This window comes from Suricata suricatta, chromosome 3 (assembly GCF_006229205.1).
Source record: "Suricata suricatta isolate VVHF042 chromosome 3, meerkat_22Aug2017_6uvM2_HiC, whole genome shotgun sequence".
NCBI classification, from domain to species: domain Eukaryota; kingdom Metazoa; phylum Chordata; class Mammalia; order Carnivora; family Herpestidae; genus Suricata; species Suricata suricatta.
Window position 1 is genome coordinate 134,985,011 of NC_043702.1, and position 21,110 is coordinate 135,006,120.

The window sequence follows — 21,110 nt, forward strand, 5'->3', positions numbered from 1 at the left end:
TTCTACATTATTGTTCCTTTTAGGACCATACAAAGTTAATGACTTATAAAAACACTGCTGTGGGAATTTAGTAAGAAAATAAACATAACAGCTTACATTGATATAAGCTATTTATATGTAAGAACTCGTTCTGTGAGGAAACTGGTCTAAATCCCATCATAACCACTAGTATAAGCAGGGACCATATTAATTCCAATTTTCAGATGAAGGATAATGTAGAAGAATTAAAATGGTTGAATGCCAATGAATTCATGTGGCTCAACCTGATACCATCTTAGCTTAAATGTTAACCCGTGTTGAAACCTGAAGGAAATTTATCTCAGAAAAGCGGAAGTCATACATACTGAGAAGCGAGGCGAGGCCGGCGCAGGGATATGCTCTGGCTGTACTTCCACGGACGGTTTTTCTGGCGGTTTCGTACCCCATCCTCCTGGTCCATCATCTGTTCTAGGAGTGTCTGATCATCTGCATTCAGAGGAGCCACAGAAATGTCCCGCACGGCACGGAATTCACCACAGTTATTCAGATGCTCGTTCTCCAGGCGGAAGAAGTTCCACACAAATCGCCTTAGCAAAATAGGGTAGGTAGGTAAATTATTTATAAAATTTGAACATACTGTTGTAAACCTATAAACCTCCCAGGGTATGTAGCAAGTTTCCATTCATGAAACAAAAACAAGGAATTAAAGGTTAGAATATTAAAACAGGAAAAGATGGTGTGGTGGGAGGCAGGGAGAGAATAAGAATGGCGTCGACAGAAAGGAAAATCCCAAGGGGAAAATATAGCAGCTGGATGGCTACATGTCTGCAGTTCGAGGGAGAGTCTTGGGCTGGGGACTGCATACAGACAGTTATTTCAAGTCAGGGGATTAGGAACAATCTAAGTGGAGGAAAGAGAGGGCAGAGGATTACACTCTGGAACACTCCAATATTTATCATTTGGGAAGAGGAAGAAGAACCAGTAAAGGAATTGAGAGGGAATAGCTAGTGAGGTATGAGTCTGGCTTCTGAGAAATGTCGTGAAAAAAGTAAAGCAAGGTCAGTACAAAGAACTGACACTGGATTTAGCAAAACAGAGAGGCAGTACGATACGAGAGCATGGACTCTGAAAGACTGTCTAGACTCGAATCATGACTCCATCATTTCCTAGGTGCGATGACCTTGGATGAGGTACTTAACCTATGCTTCAGTGTTATCAGTAAAGTGGGACAATCACAGTATCTACCTCGTAAGACTGTTGTGAGGATTCGATAAGTTGATACATGTAAAGAGTTCAGAACAGTGCCAGGCACACAGTGGGCAATATAGGTTTGCTGCTATTGTTGTTACTATTACTGTTATTATTGTAGATTATTAACACAAGCAATTTAGTATTGAGAATTAGTTGAGTATTGAGTAATTCAACTTGTGTTGAATTAATGGGAGAATCGGGGAGGAGTGAGAGAGTGGAGACAGCAAGTACAGACATCTTTTGAAGAGTTTTGCTGTAAGGAGACAGAAATGGGCATGAGTTGGAGGAGGAAAGTAGGTTCAAAGGAAGGAGGCTTCCTGCTTTTGTTTTAAATGGTTGATAGAACATCAGATTCTATTATTAGGCAGATAATTTTAGAGGAAAAGTGAAACAAGAACTTAAAGGAGTTTTTGTTAACTTGAAAAAAATTTTTTTTCTAATTTATAAAGCAGCATCATATGTGGAAGAGAAAGAAGTGGGAAGGGAGTAGGTCTTGTAGTGACGGAGAGTTTCAGGTTCTAGACCTAGAGATTTTGGTAAGTGAAGAGGAGGGGGACACATGGTTTGGAGAGAATATGGACAGCAGCAAGCACAGTTTCCAGATGCTATCTTATTTTATCAGACTGTCCTGATAGATGTGCCCATCCTGACTCAGAGGAAGGCTATGCACATGTCTGAAAATATCTTTATTTCATTTTCATTTGTGAAAGATACTTTCAATGAGTAAAAAGTTCTAGGTAGGCAATTGTTTTCTTTCAGTGCATTGAAAATATAATTTTATACATTATATTTTTTTAAGTAGTGTCCATGCCCAGCATGGAGCCCAATGTGGGGCTTTAACTCATGACCCTGGGATCAAGACCTGAGCGGAGCTCAAAAGTAAGATGCTTAACTGACTGAGCCACCCGGGTGCCCCTGAAAATATCAACTTAATGACTTCCGATTTTCACTGCTACTTTTGAGAAGCTGGCTGTCAAACTGCCACTTCTTTGACAATAATCCTTCCTTTTGGTCTCCTTTTTAAATTTTCTTAATTAAAAATATATTTTTTAAATGTTTTATTTTTTGAGAGACAGTGTGAGCAGGGGAGAGTCAGAGAGAGGGAGACACAGAATCTGAAGACAGGCTCCAGGCTCTGAGCTAGATGTCAGCACAGAGCCTGACGTGGGGCTTGAACCCATGAACCACGAGATCATGACCTGAGCCAAAGCCAGATGCTCAACCAACTGAGCCACCCAGGTGCCCCTGGGCTGCTTAAAAAAAAAAAAAAGACATTTTAATTAAAGTATACTATAGATATATAAAAGTGTGCAAATTGCTAAGTGTGCAACCTGGTTATTATAAAGTGATCACACTGTATAATTATCACTCAGAAATAAAAAATATAACATTATCACACACCTAAAGCTGCCTTTACAGCACCCTCCTATGTTCTATCTAGAGAGTTTACTGATTTACCTTTCTTATTGATTTATCTTTCTTATTCATTCATTCATTTTTAATGTTTACTTATTTTTGAGAGGCCGGTAGGGGGCAGAGAGAGAGAGAGAGAGAAACAGAGGATCCGAAGTGGGGCTTGAACTCACAAACTGTGAGATGAGGACCTGAGCCAAAGTCAGATGCGTAACTGACTGAGCCACCTAGGTGCCCCACACCTTTCATATTTAGTTCCACAATCCACCTGGAATAGATTTTGTGTACAGTATGTAGTAAGAGTCAAGATTCACTTTCCCCCCATATGGAGAGCCAGCTCAGGTGACTCAATATCATTTACTAAAGAACGTCTTTTTCTCCTCTATTATTTAGCCACTTTTGTCATAAATCAGATAGTGTTGATATATGTGTGGATCTGTTTCTGGACTCCCTATTCTGTTCCAATGGACTATTTATCTGTCCTTTCACTAACACTAGACATTTTTAATTACGATAGCTATATAGGAAGTCTTGATATTTGAGAGTATAAGTCCTACAACTTTTTTCTTTTCAGCATAATCTTGGCTACTCTTTTTTTTTTTTAATGTTTATTCATTTTTGAGGGACAGAGAGAATAAACATGAGCACGAGAAGGGCAGAGACCAGAATCTGAAGCAGGTTCCAGGCTCTGAGGTGTTAGCACAGAACCTGATGAGGGGCTCAAACTCATGAACCATGAGATCATGACCTGACCCAAAGTTAGATGCTTAACTAAGTCACCCAGGCACCCCTGGTCTTGGCTATTCTTGATCCTTACTGTTTCCATGTAAATTATAGAACTGCCTTGTCAATTTTCTTACACATAATCATTCATTAAGCTTATTCCTAGGTATTTGACATATTCTGATGCTATTCAAAGTGGTAGGTTTGTTAAAATTTCATTTTCTAGTTTTTTTGGTACTATTTTTTAGAACATTACGTTTTTATTCATACTGACCTTATATTCAGGGACACAGCTATATTTACTCTAAAGCGTATTTGTAAATTCTTTTGAATTTTCTGCATATGCAAGATGTCATGGGTGAGTAGTTTTATTTTTTCCTTTCCAATTCTTCTACTGTCTCCCCACTGTACTATCTATACTTCCAGTACGATGTTAAAAACAAGTAACAACAGGCATAATAATCTCATTCCTGATCTCAAGGGAGAGTTTACAGCGTTTTACCATTAAGTATGACCTTATGCATGTTTTGTGTAGATAATCTTTAAATTATTTATGAACAAGTACTGACTTTTCTCAATACTGTTTTCTATGTATCTGAAGGTTTTCCTCCCTTTATTCTGTTAATGTGGTGAGTTAACACAGATTAGTTTTTAAATTAATTGATTTTTGACTATTAAATCTCACATTCCTAGAATGAGACTAACTTGGCTGTGATGTACTATGCTTTTTATATATTGCTGGATTCACTAGCTAATATCTTCTTCAGGAGTTTTGCATTTCTGTACAAGAAAGACTGGTCTTCCTTGGAATGTCCTCACAGATTTAGATATTAAAGCCATGCTGGATGCACAAAATGAACTGGGAAGTGTTCCTTTTATTGCTTCTTTTCTCTGGAAGAGTTTTATATAAAACTGGTAATATTTCTTCCTCATATTTTGAAGGATTTCCCTGGGCCTACCATTTTCCTTGTGAGAAGAATTTAAAATGAATATAATTTCTTTGATATAAGCCTAACAGATTTTCTCTTTATTGGTTTTGATAAACAGTGCTTTTCAAGGAATCTGTCCATTCCATGTCAATTTTTAAGGTTTATTTATTTATTATTTTTGAGAGAGAGAGAGTGCAAGTGGAGTAGGGGCAGAGAGAGAGAGAGAGAGAGGAGACACAGAGTCTGAGGCAGGCTCCATGCTCTGAGCTGTCAGCCACAGAGCATGACATGGGACTCAAACTCACAAACTGTGAGATCATGACCTGAGCTAAAGTCGAATGCCTAACTGACTGAGCCACCCAGGCACCCCTCCATGTAACATTTTCTTAACTTATTGGCATAAAGTTGTTCATGATATCATCTTACTCTTTTAAAAATATATCTTGAGGATTTTTGTTATTTGTAATTTGTGTGTTCTTTCTTTTTTTGCTTAATCAGTTATGTTTAGAGGTGCCTGGGTAGCTCAGCTGGCTGAGCATCCAACTCTTGGTTTTGGCTCAGGCCATTATCTCAGTTTGTGGGATAAAGCCCCACTTTGGACTCTGCGCTGTCTGCGTGGACCCTGCCTGGGATTCTCCCTCTCTCCCTCTCTCTGCACCTAACCCACTGGCGCACCCTCTCAAAATAAAAATAAAAATTAAAAAAAATCAGTCATACTTAAACATTTTGTCAATTTTATTAATCTTTTTAAAGAACTAAGTTTGGCTTGTTAATTTTCTCTACTTTATGTTTTCTATTCCATTAATTTCTGTTCTTTATATTTCCTTCCTTCTACTTTCATTTGGGTTTGATATGCCATTTTAAAATTTTCTTGAAGCTGTTTGTTTTTCCAGTGTATACATTTAAAACTATATATTGCTTTCTTAAGCATGGCTTTAGCTACATTTTACTTTGTCACATTATCAGTTTCATTATGTTCAAATATTTAAAAATTTCCATTACAATTTCAACTTTGACCTATAGGTTATTTAGACATGTATTGCTTAATTTCTAAATATTTGGGAATTTTCAGTTATCTTCTTGTGATTTCAATCCTCTGAAATTTGTTGAGACTTACTTTAAGGCCCAGGATGTGGTTAATTTTGATAAATGTTCTACATGCAAATAAGAGAAAGTGCATTTAGTAGTTGAATGCAGTGCTCCATATATGTTAATTAGGTCAAGCTGCCTAAATGGACTATTTATTACTGAGAAAAGTAGGTTAGAATCTTCCTCTAATATTGTAAAATCACCTACTTCTACTTTTTAGCAATGTCAACTTTTGTTTTGCATATTTTTATATGTTAATAGGTGCATACAAATTTGAACTTGCTATCACAACTGACTCTCTAAATTGCTAGGTTTGACATGTGTCTTTAGTACAAAATTAGCTTTAGTGCTCTGCTTACCTTTATGGTATCTGCTTTTACTTAGATTTTGGACTATCTTGTTAGATCACTGATGTTTTTAGGAAGATTTAAAAAACAATTCCTCTGGAATTTTTATTGTTTCCAGTGAGAAGGCTGCCTCAATAACCCAGAATGCCAAACTGCAAATAATGATTCTCAAAAGACATTAGATTTCTGTTCTAAAACTTTTTAAGAGGGGGGAGGAGGGAGAGCATGTATGGAAGCAGGGGAGAGGGACAGAGGGTGAGAGGAGACAATTTTAAGCAAGCTCCTTGCTCAGTGTGGAGCCAGACATGGGGTTCAATCCCATGGCCCTGGGATCATGACCTGAGCCAAAATCCCGAGTCGAATGCTCAACCAAGCCACCCAGGCGCCCTTGTTTTACTTCTCAGTTTCCACTCATGACCCTTGCAATGGAGCTCAACTCTACCAGAGCTTAAAAGCCATCACTAGTAGCTATTTTAACTTCCCAAGAGTTAATCTTTTAGATCTTCAAGTAGGATTTTCCAACTCTGAGGCTAATGAAAAGTTTGAGAAAAGTTGGAAAATTTAAGCCTTTCGAGTATAAGTTTTAATAAATTCTAATTTGTAAGTACTGGGTGCCTTTTAGGGGAAAAAATTTGGATAGACTTTTTGGTAGTTTGCTTACCGGAAAACCTCAAGGGGAGCAAAGACAGTAGCAATGATGTCCCCAGAATGAGGCAACAATGTCATGGAGGTGATTGAGATTTGGACAGTCCAAGCAAAGCGCAGGATCACATCCTCTATGATGGCACAGTAGTAATAGGCCTGAGGAATAATAAGTTGAGTACACTTATTGTTACATTTCTCACAAATAAACACACCTGTCACAGCACCAAGACTCCCATATGTCCCACCAATAAGCATGGATTAAAGAGGAGAAGAGGTTTTATTTTTATTTTATTATCTATTTTGGAAGATCTCACCAATTTAGTTTTTCTCATAAATAGTGCAATATTCAAACTGAAGTTTTACTGAATTTCATTAATCACTTAAATACATTTTTTTCTCATATTGTATGCCAGGCTCTCTTTTAGACCCCAGAAGTATAAGCCAGATGAGAATCTTGATCTGAGATTATAAAGTGTACATCATATGCTAATAATGACTCAATAGCAAAAAGATTAGCAGATTCATTAACTGTTATTTGCACTTTTATTCTCAAATTGCTTTACATTTGAAGGAAATTTTGCCTTGCTTTTTGATGTCATTAAATAAAATGAAGCTTAGATATCATAAACGTGGTTGAATTTAAGAAATGTTCTATTTTTACATGAGAAAGACAGAATTCAATAATTTTTTCAAGTGTTACTACCCAGTATTTAGGTGTTCAATTTTAGCTGCACAAAAGTTTTAAATACACAAACTGCCAATACACCAGAACTGTAACTCATGGATTTGCTCATTCTTAATCTATGGATAATCAGCTCTTAAAATATATGTATTTAAAGGTTGGAAACTAGAACTGCTTTGCATTACACCACTGCATTTTTTTTTAAATTAACGCAGGAATATCAGTCATGTTAGAAGGCTATTAACAAAAAAAAGAGCAGTCCCTTTACCGTCTTCTTTTCTCATTCTTTAGAGACAATTTCGAAATTTGTAGTTACCTCTCTCCGAGGAATTATCCTCCATATTTCTAAATAATGTGTGTATATTGCTATATCCCGATTAATCAACTGTAGATGTTATCCACTGCTTATCATAAATACTATGAAGATTTTAACATATTTACATTCCTCTCTGCTCCTTTCCCCATCCATCCAATGTAGCGATAAATGCAGTTTTATGGATAAATCCACACACTCATTATTAGGCCTCAATAAAGAACTACAATTTCATGTTATTTTAAGAGTCAGTCTTAAACTGATCTACAGATGACTATGTGGGAGCTGAGGTTACCAAAAATGTGAAAGTCTTTTGGGAGGAATAACTTAACATGAGGTCACAAGACAGAGAAAAGTAGAGTTTTAACTTCACCAATGTTGTGTGAGCACAGCATAACATGCAGAGTTGTTGAATCACTATGTTGTACACATGAAACTAATGTAACACTGTCAATTATAGCTTCAGTTAAAGAAGTAAATAAATACGAAAAGGAGAACAAGAGTTTGCAAGGCAGACAAAAGAGAGAGAAGAGGGCATCTGAGACAGAGGGAACTGCATGTCAAAATTAGGTCATAAATTCTGGTAAGTTATTTATTCCTCTGTTCTAGACTTTATCACATTGTACTGTAATTTGTTTACTCACTTGTTTAACATAGTTTATGGCCTCTTTGAGAACCAGACTTTACATTGTTTTTATTTTGTATAGTGCCCAGCAGGTGGTAAAAACCTGACATTTTTGCTGACAGAGCGCATTAGTATTTTTTGGTAATTAGTTGTTTTTTCTAAATGTATTAAGTTGGGGTTAGGTATATATCATAATAAGATTTGATACACTTGTTTGGGATTTTTTTTTTTTAAACAAACACAAACACTTTTGTACATACTTTTTGGGGGTAGACAATCTCTTCCCGGAGAAAGGTGTTTTCTCCAGCATTCTTATCAAAAAGACCCCAGTCCATCTTCAGATCCCAGATGAGGGTATAGCAGGAACTGATGATACAAAACACAATCCACAGGTAGAAGAAAACCATGGTGTCTGAGTGACCTCGTTCTAAAGAAAAGGGAAAAGTAAAAGAGAAAATTACTAGATTAAGATAGAATTCTTTATTGATAAAACTAACTTAAAAAGCATATTCTTTATACGGCCCCATCAAGGAAGTAAGATTTTATAAAAACATCCCTGGTTAGGGACACTAATAGAAGTTAAATAGTAAATCTGATTCTCCTGAAGTACAAAGTAATCATCAATCCCTTATCAAAAACATAAAATTTGCACAAACATGCATTTTTGGAGGCTGTATGCTGAAAACATAAAAATCCAAATAATTGCAATGGAGGTTTTGAATATTACAAAAGATGTCATTTTAATTTTTGCCATCAGGTGGCAGATTAGGGTCAAAGATGAAAAAAATTATAAAATCCCACTAATAAATGTGTTACATGTTTTTCAACAAATTCTTAGATTGTTTTCATTTTAGAACATTTCCTTAGTACACTCAGATCTTGACAATACTTACTGTGAAGGCAACCAGGTAATTTTAATCCTAGACAAAATGCTAGAAAGCAACAGACTGATGAAGAATTGATCCTTAAGGATATAAATGAAAGCAAATTTCTCTCATTCACAAAGCATGATATTTTTGCTTCTTTAGAGGTTGTTTATAGATATAAATGCTGGGAACACCGAATCAGAATAATAAAAATAATTTGTGTATGTACTTATATAATTTAGCATTTATTTTTCACACTCTAGTGCCTGCCTCATATATTCTCTAAGGACATTCTTTGTTAAGTTTTGAGAGTCATCATGATGTTGTTTGTGTTCTCTAGGTATAGGATATATATAGGTATTTAACCACTAATATAGTCCTGAATTATTGGGAAAAAAGAGGTATGAAACATCTAATTCAAAAAAGTTAAAATTTTGGTTAGTTTCCCAAAGGCATAGAAAGTAAGGATGTATCATGCCTTAACCACAATCCTTCCTACTGAAATAAAGGAAAAGGTGTCTGGTTGGCTCAATTGGAAGAGTATGTGACTCTTGATCTCAGGATTGTGAGTTCAGTCAAGCCTCATACTGGGTACAGAGATAACCAAAAAAAATAAACTTACAAAAATAAATTAAAATTCTTCTTAATGAAAGAAGTTTTTATTAATCATTTTTAGGTATTCAAGTATTAATTAAGTACAGTTTGATTCAAAGGCACCCTTTAGACATTTATATTACAGTGAGTGAAAATAGCCCTTTGTTATTGATAAATTTGAGCTCAACACGAAGAATAAATAAAGCACTAGGAAAACATCAAGGAGAATGGGAATGTTTCCAATAATAGGAAATAAGAGGAAGTAGCATTTGAGTTATTTGTAGAAGGATAAATAAACAGTGTTGCAAAAGTCAGGCAGATGAGGCAAGGACATTCAAAGCTTAAGGAAGATAACGAACAGTAATGAGCGTGGGAAAGTACTAGGAGTATCTGAGGGGCTGCAAGTCATCTAAATCCAGTGTGGGTGAGACAAGGAGGGTAAGGGGTCTGATTTAAAATGAGGCTGGAGGGGCACTTGGGTGGCTCAGTTGGTTAAGCCTCTGACTCTTGATTTTGGCTCAGTTCGTTATCCCACCATTTGTGAGATCAAGCCTCAATTCGGGCTCAGCGCTGACAGCACAGACTCTGCTTGGGATTCTCTCTCTCTCTCTCTCTCTCTCTCTCTCTCTCTCTCTCTCTCAAAACAAGTAAATAAATAATTTTTTAAAAAGAGGTCCAGCGTTAATCAGTTTGTACCAGCTTGTAAGAAGTGACTGTTACATTTTCAAACTTAAGCTATTATTAAAAATTAAATTACATAAACTTACAATTAGTTATATTAAAAACAAAGGTTAAATGAAAATTCAATACTTCCTAATTATTTTACTAAATTCTGCTATTATCCTTTTTTAGATTATGTAAGCTTATTATATCTGTATGATGGAAATATTATATAATGCTGGGCTGCTATACATCTTTTCCCAACATCCAATCTTAGTTTCTTAGTAGCTTACACAGGCTACTGTGTAAGTATTTATACATGGAAACCAACAAACACTGCAAACCAGTACGTCTCATCCCTACTTCTACCTAAGAGCTGGCACATCACTGTTTAGCTTCTTCTGGAAAGTTAATGGTTATAAACAGAAACCAGTATTTTTTAAATGGCTCATAAGTGATACTAATGAACAGTCAAGCTTAGATATAAACACATTTTCAAGGTTAAACTATTTCTTTTTTTAAAATTTCTTTTTAATGTTTATTAGTCTAGCCAGGTCAGTATTTATTATTCAGTAATCAACATTATGATTGCATTAAAAAAATCTTATGTGTACTAAGGTTTGTAATGTGTAAAGCAAATTTAGCACCTTAATAAAATTTATGCTCTTCTTGTATTTTCAAAACAAGATCAACACAAAGAGAAAAAGACAAGCAACTTAACTGTAAATTATATTTGCAACTCTTTTTAAAAGGTGAATGCTTGGGGCACCTGGGCAGCTCAGTGTCTGACTTTGTCTCAGGTCATGGTCTCATGGTTCCTGGGTTTGAGCCCCGCATCAGGCCTATGCTAACAGCTCAGAGCCTGGAGCCTGCTTTGGACTCTGTGTTTCCTTCTCTCACTGCCCCTCCCCTACTCATGCCCTGTCTCCATCTCTCTCTCAAAAAAATGAATAAACATTAACACAATTTTTTAAAAATTGGATGCTTACAATGTGCCAGGTACTTTATATATATTATTTCATTTCATTTTCACAATAAACCACCATTCTGTTTGCTAATAAAAGTAATGAAATGAGGGGCGCCTGGGAGGCTCAGTCGGTTAAGCGTCCGATTTTGGCTCGTCATGATCTCTCAGTTTGTGTGTTCAAGCCCCGTGTCAGGCTCTGTGCTGACATCCTGAAGCCTGGAGCCTGCTTTGGATTCCATGTCTCCCTCTCCCTCTGGCCCTCCCCTGCTCGTGCTGTCTCTCTGTCTCTCAAAAATAAATAAAAAACATTAAAACAAATTTTAAAAAGTAATGAAATGAAAATAAAGTTATAGATATTCATCAAGAGGTAAAAAATAAGTATTTCTCAAGTAAGTATAGGTAACATCAAGTGTTTTACTGAAAGCTGATTTTCTTTTCTAATTACTAAAGAAATCATCAAATTCAAATTATTATATAAAAAAGGAGATTGTGGGGGGGAGAGTTCAAAAGAAAGGAATTGACAATGAAACAGAAATCAATGTACTAGTTTCTTTAATGTCTTTTAGATTTTAAATATAAGTCCTATTCTTAGAGTGTGATTCTTAAAAAGGTACAATGGGTCAAGGGCCTCTTTCCTTTCTAAGTTCAAACTATTTCCATGAAATTTCTGTGAAACACATACAAGGCCTTTTAAAAAGGCATTCCAACAGATTATTTTGGCATAAGAAATGTTTCACCTTACTTCTTCAGATAATGATTAGCATATACATAGTCTACATGTGTTACATTTTGGTCTCTTTTTAATTATTACCCTTATTTGATCTTTCCCATCTCCCAAATGAGGAGGGCTTTTCCCTGAAATCATCTGCCTTTATTGGCATTCAGGGGATGTACTAGAAAGATATTATCACTTTAGGCAAGCAATTACATCTAATTCTCTCTTGGCTAACTCTGGTAGCCCACTTTAGCGATGTTCAAAATCATAGAAAATCAAGTCATTGCTATTCTACCCTAAGCTTCTATTAACATCTGTCATGTCAGAAGCATAATTCATACTGGAAATATTTATGGCAATGGTATCTACTGAATCTAAAACAAATAAAAATAAGCTTCTTAGAGTTTTGTACCCATTATTATTATAGAAGGGATAAAGCAAAATAACATGTTAGGAAAAGTGCTGAGAGAGAAATCAGGAAAATTATATATGAAAATCATCCTGAACCATAAGATATGTGGTCTTATTGTATTTTTTTTTTCAGGGATATTTTAAAAATGAAAGAAGTGGCATTGTATTAAAAGAAAACAAATGGTTTTTTCAACCAAACTCTTTCTACTCTGATAACAGTTTACTAGTTTTTAATCAGAAATTAAATTAAAAAAACAAAATAGACTGGACACCATTTTCAAAGGCCAAACCTACACAGGCAAGCTGAGTTATAAATGAATTTGGCATCTCACAAATCCTAGTTTTAGACCCATAACCTAAAACATCAAAACACTAAATTACAAGATTAATATGGTTCTCTAAAAATTAATGGATACAGATATTTCCTGGATCTTTACTGTGTATATGTGTTTCTTTTTAATTTTAGAGAAAGAGTGAATGTGTGAATAGGAGAGGAGAGGTGAGGGAGAGAGAAGGGGGTGAAGAGAGAGTGAGAGTGAGAGAGAATCTTAAGCAGGTTCCATGCTCACCTCAGAGCCTGAAATGGAGCTCAATCCCACGACCCTGGAATCATGACTTGAGCCAAAAGCAAGAGTTGAATGCTCAACTGACTGAGCCACCCAAGCGACCTTCTTTAATGTGTTTTAGTTAAAATGTGAGGTCACATGTATTACCCCTTCTTAGGTAATTATAATATTTATCCCCAGAGCAGGCAAGAAAGACATTGTAATTCCTATTTTATAGTTAAGAAAGCTTAAGTTTCAAGAGACAGTAAGTGGAAAGATAACTGGACTTGAAGTTAGAAGATCTAGGTCTGGAAAGAGTTGCCTCTTTCCAACTTTGTGGTTATAGAGAATCCATAATCTTAAAATGATTGAGATAAAAATGGAAATAATTAGGGGTGCCTGGGTAGTTCAGTCAGTTTAGCGTCCAACTTCAGCTCAGGTCATTATCTTGTAGTTTGTGAGTGTGAGCCCTGAGTTGGGCTCTGTGCTGACAGCTCAGAGCCTGGAACCTGCTTCAGATTCTGTGTCTCCATCTCTCTCTGCCCCTCCCCTACTCGTGCTCTGTCTCTCTAAAAAATAAACATTAAAAAATTAGGGAAAAAAATGGAAATCATAAGGTCTACAGATAAATGAGGAAACTAGAAGTAGGAATCTTTATCCAAGGAACTTTTTTGTTCCAGACAGCTTTCTTTAAGTCCATCTCAATTCTAAATGAAAAGACAGTTGCATAAAATTATAAAGTAATATTAAAAACATTTCTAAGGTCTGTGAAAAGTAAAATTTAAATATTACATATTACTTCATTCTGCATACAAAATTCAAAGAAGAATTAACACCAATGCTCCTCAAACTTCCAAAATATCCAGGAGAAAACACTTCCACACTCATTCTAAGAAGCCAGCATTACTTTGATACCAAAATCAGATAAGAACACAAGAAAACTATAGACCAGTATCTTTGATGAATAATAGATGTAAAAATTCTCAACAAAATATTAGCAAACTGAATTCACAGACACATTAAAAAGATTATATACCATGCCCTAGTGAGATTTATTTCTGGTATGTAAGGATGGTTCAACATATACAAATCATTAATGTAATATACATATCAATAAGTGAAAGATAAAAATTGCATCATCTCAATAGATGCAGAAAAACCAAAATACAACATACTTTCATGACAAAGACTCTTTAACAGACTGGGTATAGAAGATAACATACTTCAATATAATAAGGGCCATATACAACATAACCCACAGCTAATATTTTATTCAATGGAGAAAAACTGAGAGTGTTTCCCCAAAGATCAGGAATAAGGCAAGGATGCCCACTCTGACTACTCCTATTCAATACAGTACTGAAAGTCTTAGCTAGAACAATTAGGCAAGACAAAGAAATAAGAGGCATCCAAAATTAGAAAAGAAAAAGTAAAACTGTCATTATTTGTTGATGATATGATCCTCTATACAGAAAATCTCAAAGAGAGTGTCTGGGTGGCTCAGTTGGTTAAGCATCCAACTCTTGATACCAGCTCAGGTCATGATCTCAGGGTTGGGGGGCTGAGACCTGGGTTGAGCTTCATGCTGAGCGTGGAACCTGCTTGGGATTCTCTTTTGCCCTCTACCTCTCTCCTCATTCGCATGCTCTCTCTCTCAAAAATAAATAAATAAACTTAAAACAGAAAAACCCAGTCAAGAAACTGTTGGAATTCATCAATGATTTCAGTAAAGCAGCAGGATATAAAATCAACATATACAAATCAACTGCATTTCTTTATACTAATGATGAAACATCTGAAAAATAAGGAAAACCAACCTATTCATAATAGCATCAAGACAATAAAATAAAATACTTATAAATCTAACCAAGCAAGTAATAATAGACAATAATATCATGCTATAATTACATAATGTGACAATGCTGTATCAGCAGTCATATTATAATATATAAATGTATCAAAGTAACACAACGTATGCCTTACACTTATAGAATGTTGTAACATCAAATTTATCCAATAAAAAAAGTCACAGGTAAAAAAAAGATTGTGTGGTATCAGTGAAGGATACATAGATCAATAGAATAAAATAGAGAACTCAGAAATAGACTCACACAAATATGCCCAACTAATTTTTGACAAGGCACACAAGCAATTTACTATAGGAAAAAGAGCCCTTTGAACAAAAGGTGCTGGGGCAGTTAGACATCCATAGGCAAAAATATGAACCTCAATCTGTCATACACCTTATGTAAAAATGTACTCAAAATGGATCAAAAACTTGAAAATAAGACATAAAATTCTTAGGAAAAAAAATGCAGAAAACCTACAGGATCTAGGGCTAGGCAAAGAGTTCCTGGATTTGAAACCGAAGGCATGATCCAGAAAGGAAAAACTGATAAGCTTAACTTCATAGAAATTAAAAACTTTTGATTTGTGTAAGGCCATGTTAAGAGGATAAGAAGACAGGCTGCAGACAGGGAGAAAATATCTGCAAATAGTATCCAGTGACTTGTATCCAAAATATATGAAGCACTCTTAAAATTCTACAACAATGAGACAAATAATCCAATTAAAAAATGGTCAAGAGGTGTGAACAAACACCTGACCAAAGAAGATACACAGACAGCAAATAAGTATATGAGAAGATGCTCACCATCAGATGTCCTTAGGAAATTACTAAGTAGAACAGCAATGAGATACCACTATGCCCCTAAGAGAGTGTCTAAAATACCAAAACTGACTACCAAATGTTGACAAGGATGTGGGGCAACAAGAATGCTCATTTACTGCTGGCAGGAATGCAACATGACACAGCCAATTTGGAAGCCAGTTTGGCAGTTTCTTACAAAAAACTAAACATAGCCATACCATAATTGTACACCTACGTTCAGTTGAGAAGTATGACCACACAAAAACCAACACACATTTACAGCAGATTTATTGTAATATAATTATGAAAACTGGAAGCAACTAAGATGACTTTTAGCAGGTAAATGGATGAACTGAAGTGGTACAACGGAACATTATACAGCAATAAAAAGAAATGAGCTAAGTGAAAAAAGTCAGTCTGAAAAGGCTACACACTGTATGGTTCCAACAACAGGACATTTTGGAAAAGCACATTTGTAGAGATAGTAAACAAGATGAGTGGTTGCTCAGAGGGAAGAAGGAGCAGAGAGACAAATAGGTGAAGCCCCGGGGATGCTTAGGATAATGAAACTATTCCATATGAAACTCTTATGGTGGACATGTGTCATTACGCATTTGTCAAAAACTGCAAAACTCTACAACATAAAAAGTTAATCTTAATGTAAACTATGAACTATTGCCAATAACCTATCAATATTTGTTCATTAATTGTAACAAATATACCACACTAATGCATGATGTTAATAACAGACATAACTGTGTATGAGAGTGAGATGGGATGGGGGAGGGTATAGGGGAACTCTATGTACTATCTGCTCAATTATTCTGCAAATCTAAACTATACTAAAAACTCAGGCCTATTAATCATTAAAAATACTAGAAAGAAAATACTTGTAAATCTTATCCAACAAAGTGTTAGTATCTAAAATATAAAGAACTCTAATAATTCAATAAAGAACCAAACAATCCAATTAAAAATGGGCAAAAGACATGAAGACATTTCACTGAAGAGGATATACATATCGAATAACCATATAAAAAGATGTTCAACAGAATTAAAGCCACAATAAGGTATCATTACACACCTACCAAAATGGCTAAAATTTTAAAAAGTGATAACATCAAAGGTTGGCAGGGATGCAGAAAAACCAGACCACTCAGGCACTGATGAGAATGTAAATGGTACAACCATTCTGAAAATAGTTTGGTAGTTTTATTAAAAAAGTAAACATGCAGCTACCACACTAAGCAGCAACTGCACTCTTGGGGATTAATCATAGAGATATGACAATTTATGTTCATAATAGCCTGAATTACCTTGGAAACAACACACATGTCATTCAGTGGGTGAATGGTTAAACTATAGTCTATCCACACCATGAAACACTACTTAGCAATAAAAAGGAACAAATATGATTCATGCAACCACCTGGATCAATCTCCAGAGAATCATGTTAAGTGAAAAAAAGCAATCTCAAAAGGACTATATGAAATGGAGAACTTATTAATGATAGCCAGGGGGTGGGAAAAAATGGGGGCAGGAGGGAAGGCAAAAAGATAATATGAAGGATCCTTGTGGTGATGGAAACTTTCTGTACCAGACTATCAAAGTCAATACCCTGGTTGTGATATTGTACTATACTTCTGTAATACGTCACCATTGGAGAACTTGTATGAAGGGTATGCAGGCTATTATAACTTTTTTTGTAATTTTTAAAATGTGTTTTTATTTTTGAAAGAGAGGCAGAGCACAAGCAGGGGAGCCCAGGCAGAGAGAGAAGGAGGGAGACAGAGACTCTGAGGCAGGCTCCAGGGTCTAAGCTGTAAGCAAGAGTCCAACCCAGAGCTTGAACTCATAAACTGTGAGATTATGACCTGAGCCAAAGTCAGACGCTTAACCAACTGAGCTATCCAGGTGCCCTGGGCTCTCTGTTATTCTAATAACTACATGTGAATCTATAATTATCTCAAAATAAAAAGTTTAATTAAAAAACATAACTTGGCTGTTCCTCAAAACCCTACTAAGTTAACCACTCCCTCTTCTGACCCACCTCAGCACACTACACAATACCGATATTTTATGTTCTATTTTGTTGTTCTCCCTTATTAAACTGGGAGCTCCAAAAGGACGAGTCTTAAAGGCAGGATATGTTGTGTTCATACATGTCTAGCACCAAACACAGTCTAAAACACTCTAGGTGTTTTGTAAATGTTTGTTGAATAAAATAGATGTGACAGAGGTAAACAAGAAGGCAATTCAATGACTAAGTTGTATTTTTATTCAATTTACTATTTGTTATAAATTCTTATTTATTGGCTTCTCAATAACAAAATGATCTCTTCAGTTATTATTAAAGGTTGATTGTTGCCTTTCCCAACTCCTTGAGTAGTACAACCAAATAAAAATATTTCTGGAGTGGATAAAATTACGTGTTTTTGCCTTTTCTCCTACAAAGAGACATAGTTTCATTTATTTAACTAAATGGAATACTATCAACCATAATCACTTTACAAAGAAATATAAGGATCCTGGGGCACCTGGATAGCTTAGTCATTTGAGAATCCAACTCTTGATTTTAGCTCAAGTCATGACAAGCCCCGCACTGGGCTCCGTACTAAGCATGGAGCCTGCTTGAGACTCTCTTTCTGCCCCTGCTCTCTCTGGCTCTCAAAAAAAAAAGGTAATATAAAGATTAAATTTAAAAAATTATTTATTTTAGGGAGAGCATCAGTGGGGAAGGGGCAGAGAGGGCAGAGAGGGGGGAAAGAGGATGGGAAGCACGCTCTGTGCTGATAGGCTGACAGCAGCGAGCTGGATGTGGGGCTTGAACTCATGAACTGGGAGATTATGTCCTGAGCTGAAGTCAGACGTCCAACTGAGTGAGCCACCCAGGTGCCCCTTGGATCCAATGAAGTTTTGACAGTATCTCAAGTGCTTATTTTACGAAGCGGTAAGAAAGCTCCAGGTACTACATTCATATGGGTAGGAACTTTTTTCTTAATTGAACTGAAAAAAATTAAGTCATAAACACAAGCTATAGTCAATTAAAAATGGAAATAAGATTGGATAAGAGTTCAACAGCCATAATAGTAGGGTACATTAATTAGAGTTGAATAAAGAATAAATATAGATAAAAATGTAATCAAAAGATGTAAAAATAATAATATATATTCCACATTATGGCTAATTAACAGATCTAAAAAGAAGTGAGAATATATATAATAGGAGGCATGCCTTGAGAGAGAGGGAATGCCAAAATCTTTTCCACCATTTTCCATATAACCTGCCAACATTCTACACTAGTATAACATATCAGATCTAAATATGCCATTTGAAACAATTCTTAGTCTCAGAGTGAAAGAGTCCAAGACTGTAATGCCTTTAAATAGAAACCTTCATTTCTCTTCTCTCAAATACCTTTTATTTCAAGTTACCTTTTCTTTTAAAATAAATGTTAGGAGCAAAACCTGTATTATTTCAAATTTTACCAGTACTTCTGAAACATCTATTCAAATACTTATTCTAGGAACCAACTCATCTACTGTAGTCACCAGTATGCTTTGAGATTTAACTAAAAATAAAAAGTTTAAATAGTCTCTAATGACTCTAAGAATAAAAACTGATGGGAAAAACATAAATTCTTTTTCTCAGTAAAGAATCTTTGGTACTTTGAGTTTTTTTGGTTGCTATTGAAACTTCCATTAGAGTAACACTTTTGGTCTGTCTCTGCCCTGCTTTCTCATTCTTCCCTAAAGAACTTGGCACCTATTTCCTTAGAACCTTCTTTATGAAATGGGGACTGCTGTTATCAGGTAACATGTCTAAGGTGCTATAATTCAAAGCCCATGCTCTCACTTAATATGTTCTATTGCCTCCCTATAATTCATTGTTTGGCTGTCCAAGATCTCATAAATAGTACAGTAGGAGGAAGCAAAATTCAAACTCAGTTTCTATATTTGCTCAACACCCTATCCATTTATAATCTCTATTCTTTAAATTCTACTAGTATATACTTCCGTGTGGTAAATAGAGCCATCATGAGGCACGTCTTAAAAAGACAAATTTTGGGGTCATCATCCTAATCCTCCTGAAAATAACTGAAGGTGGGCCTAAGAATTAATAAGCATTTGTAAGTAACAATCCATGGTGATTCATATACAGACTAAAGTTTGAGAATCACAGAATTACATCATGCCACCTTGTTGGAAATACAACTTTTCAGGGTGTAAAAACGAGTGGATTCAGAGACAGAATTCTGGTTTTGCTACTTATTGCCATGTGACTTGGGGCAAGCAATTTAACCTTCCTTACTTTAAAAAAACATAATAAGTAACATCTGTCCTAGAGTTCCTTTCAGGGTGAAATCAGATTCAAAATGAAATAATGAGTGCCAAGAAGCTATGTATTGGCAAACAGCTCTATTAGAACAATAGAATATAAAGGGTAAAAGTAGGGTGTCTGAGTGGCTCAGCGATTAAGCATCCAACTCCTGATTTCGGCTCCGGTATTCATCTCTCCCCACTCTTGAGATTGAGCCCTGGGCAGGCTGTGCGTTGACAGTGTGGAATCTGCTTGGGATTCTAGCTCTATGTCCCTCCTCTGCTCACACACTCTCTCTCTCTCTCTCTCAAAATAAATATATAAACTTAAAAACAAATAAGGAGCTAAAAGAGCTTTAGAAATATAATTCAGGCCTTTTAATTTTTTAAATTACTATTTTTTTTGCCCGGTCTCAGTCTGCTCTCAGCACACACTCCATCACCTGGTTCCCAGAACTCAGATTGCGCAGTGGTCACGTCGTCATCGACCAGGGCTCACAGTTACAGCGGCAGAGTCCTCCCTAAATCTCCCTTATCTCCAGCCTGCCTGCTGCCTCTAATCTCCAGGCCCCAGTCCCCAGCCCCACTTCGCCAGACACATTTTCATAATCTCAGGCTCTGGACTAGCGGCGACGCCAGCAATAGGGCCTGATCATATAAGGAAAACACCGAGAGTTCACTGGGGGCTGTAACGGGGACTCGGGGTGTCTCTGCCCTACAACATTCACTACATTCCCTTGGATGCCACCCCCCAACCCCTCCGGCTCCCAGTCTCAGGGCCTCTCTCTGGTGGCCTAGGCTTTCTGCAGGCCTTTTACTTTTTTAATGAAAACGACTGTTTTCCTGTTTATAAAATATTATACATTCACCATAAAAATTTCACAAAAAGGCAAATAAAGTGAGAACATTGGACAATCATTATAAATGTTGACATTTTATTTTTATTACTGCTTTAAAATTTTTTAATATTCTTACTTTCATTTTCTTGCACAAGAATAATAGAAGAATGTTAAATAATAGTGATGATGGCAGATATCTTTGTTAGTCCAGATTTATCAAAAATATTTTTAAAGTTTATTTACTTTAAAGAGAGAGAGAGAGTGAGAGGGAGCAAGCAGGAGAGGCACAGAAAGGGCAAGAGAGAATTCCAAACAGGCTCTGTGCTGATAGTCAACGCCTGGTTCGAACTCATGAACTCTGAGATCATAACCTGACCCAAAACCAAGAGTTGGATGCTTGACCAACTGGCTACCCAGGTGCCCATATGTTAGTTCAGATTTTAATGAGAAGGTCTATAGTATTTCACCTTTTGTCATGACAGCTGTGTCTGTGTATAAAAATATAGTACTTCTATATTTAAGATGGATCCTTACAAATACATATATAT

At 35.9% G+C, this 21,110-nt stretch overlaps 1 protein-coding gene and 2 non-coding genes across 3 annotated transcripts in view; all 3 read right to left on the reverse strand.

The window, feature by feature from the left end:
- XPR1 (xenotropic and polytropic retrovirus receptor 1) overlaps positions 1 to 21,110 on the reverse strand; it is a 193,436-nt gene that overhangs the window by 3,447 nt on the left and 168,879 nt on the right. Inside the window, exons 12-14 of the mRNA XM_029933366.1 lie at positions 8,257 to 8,423; positions 6,393 to 6,532; positions 345 to 566 (exon numbers count right to left, since the gene is read on the reverse strand). Of these exons, the coding sequence (XP_029789226.1) occupies positions 345 to 566; positions 6,393 to 6,532; positions 8,257 to 8,423 (529 nt within the window). The remainder of the gene's footprint in view (positions 1 to 344; positions 567 to 6,392; positions 6,533 to 8,256; positions 8,424 to 21,110) is intronic.
- On the reverse strand, positions 20,132 to 20,214 carry LOC115288837. The gene has a single exon (XR_003907224.1).
- On the reverse strand, positions 20,291 to 20,429 carry LOC115288855. Its single transcript, XR_003907242.1, has one exon.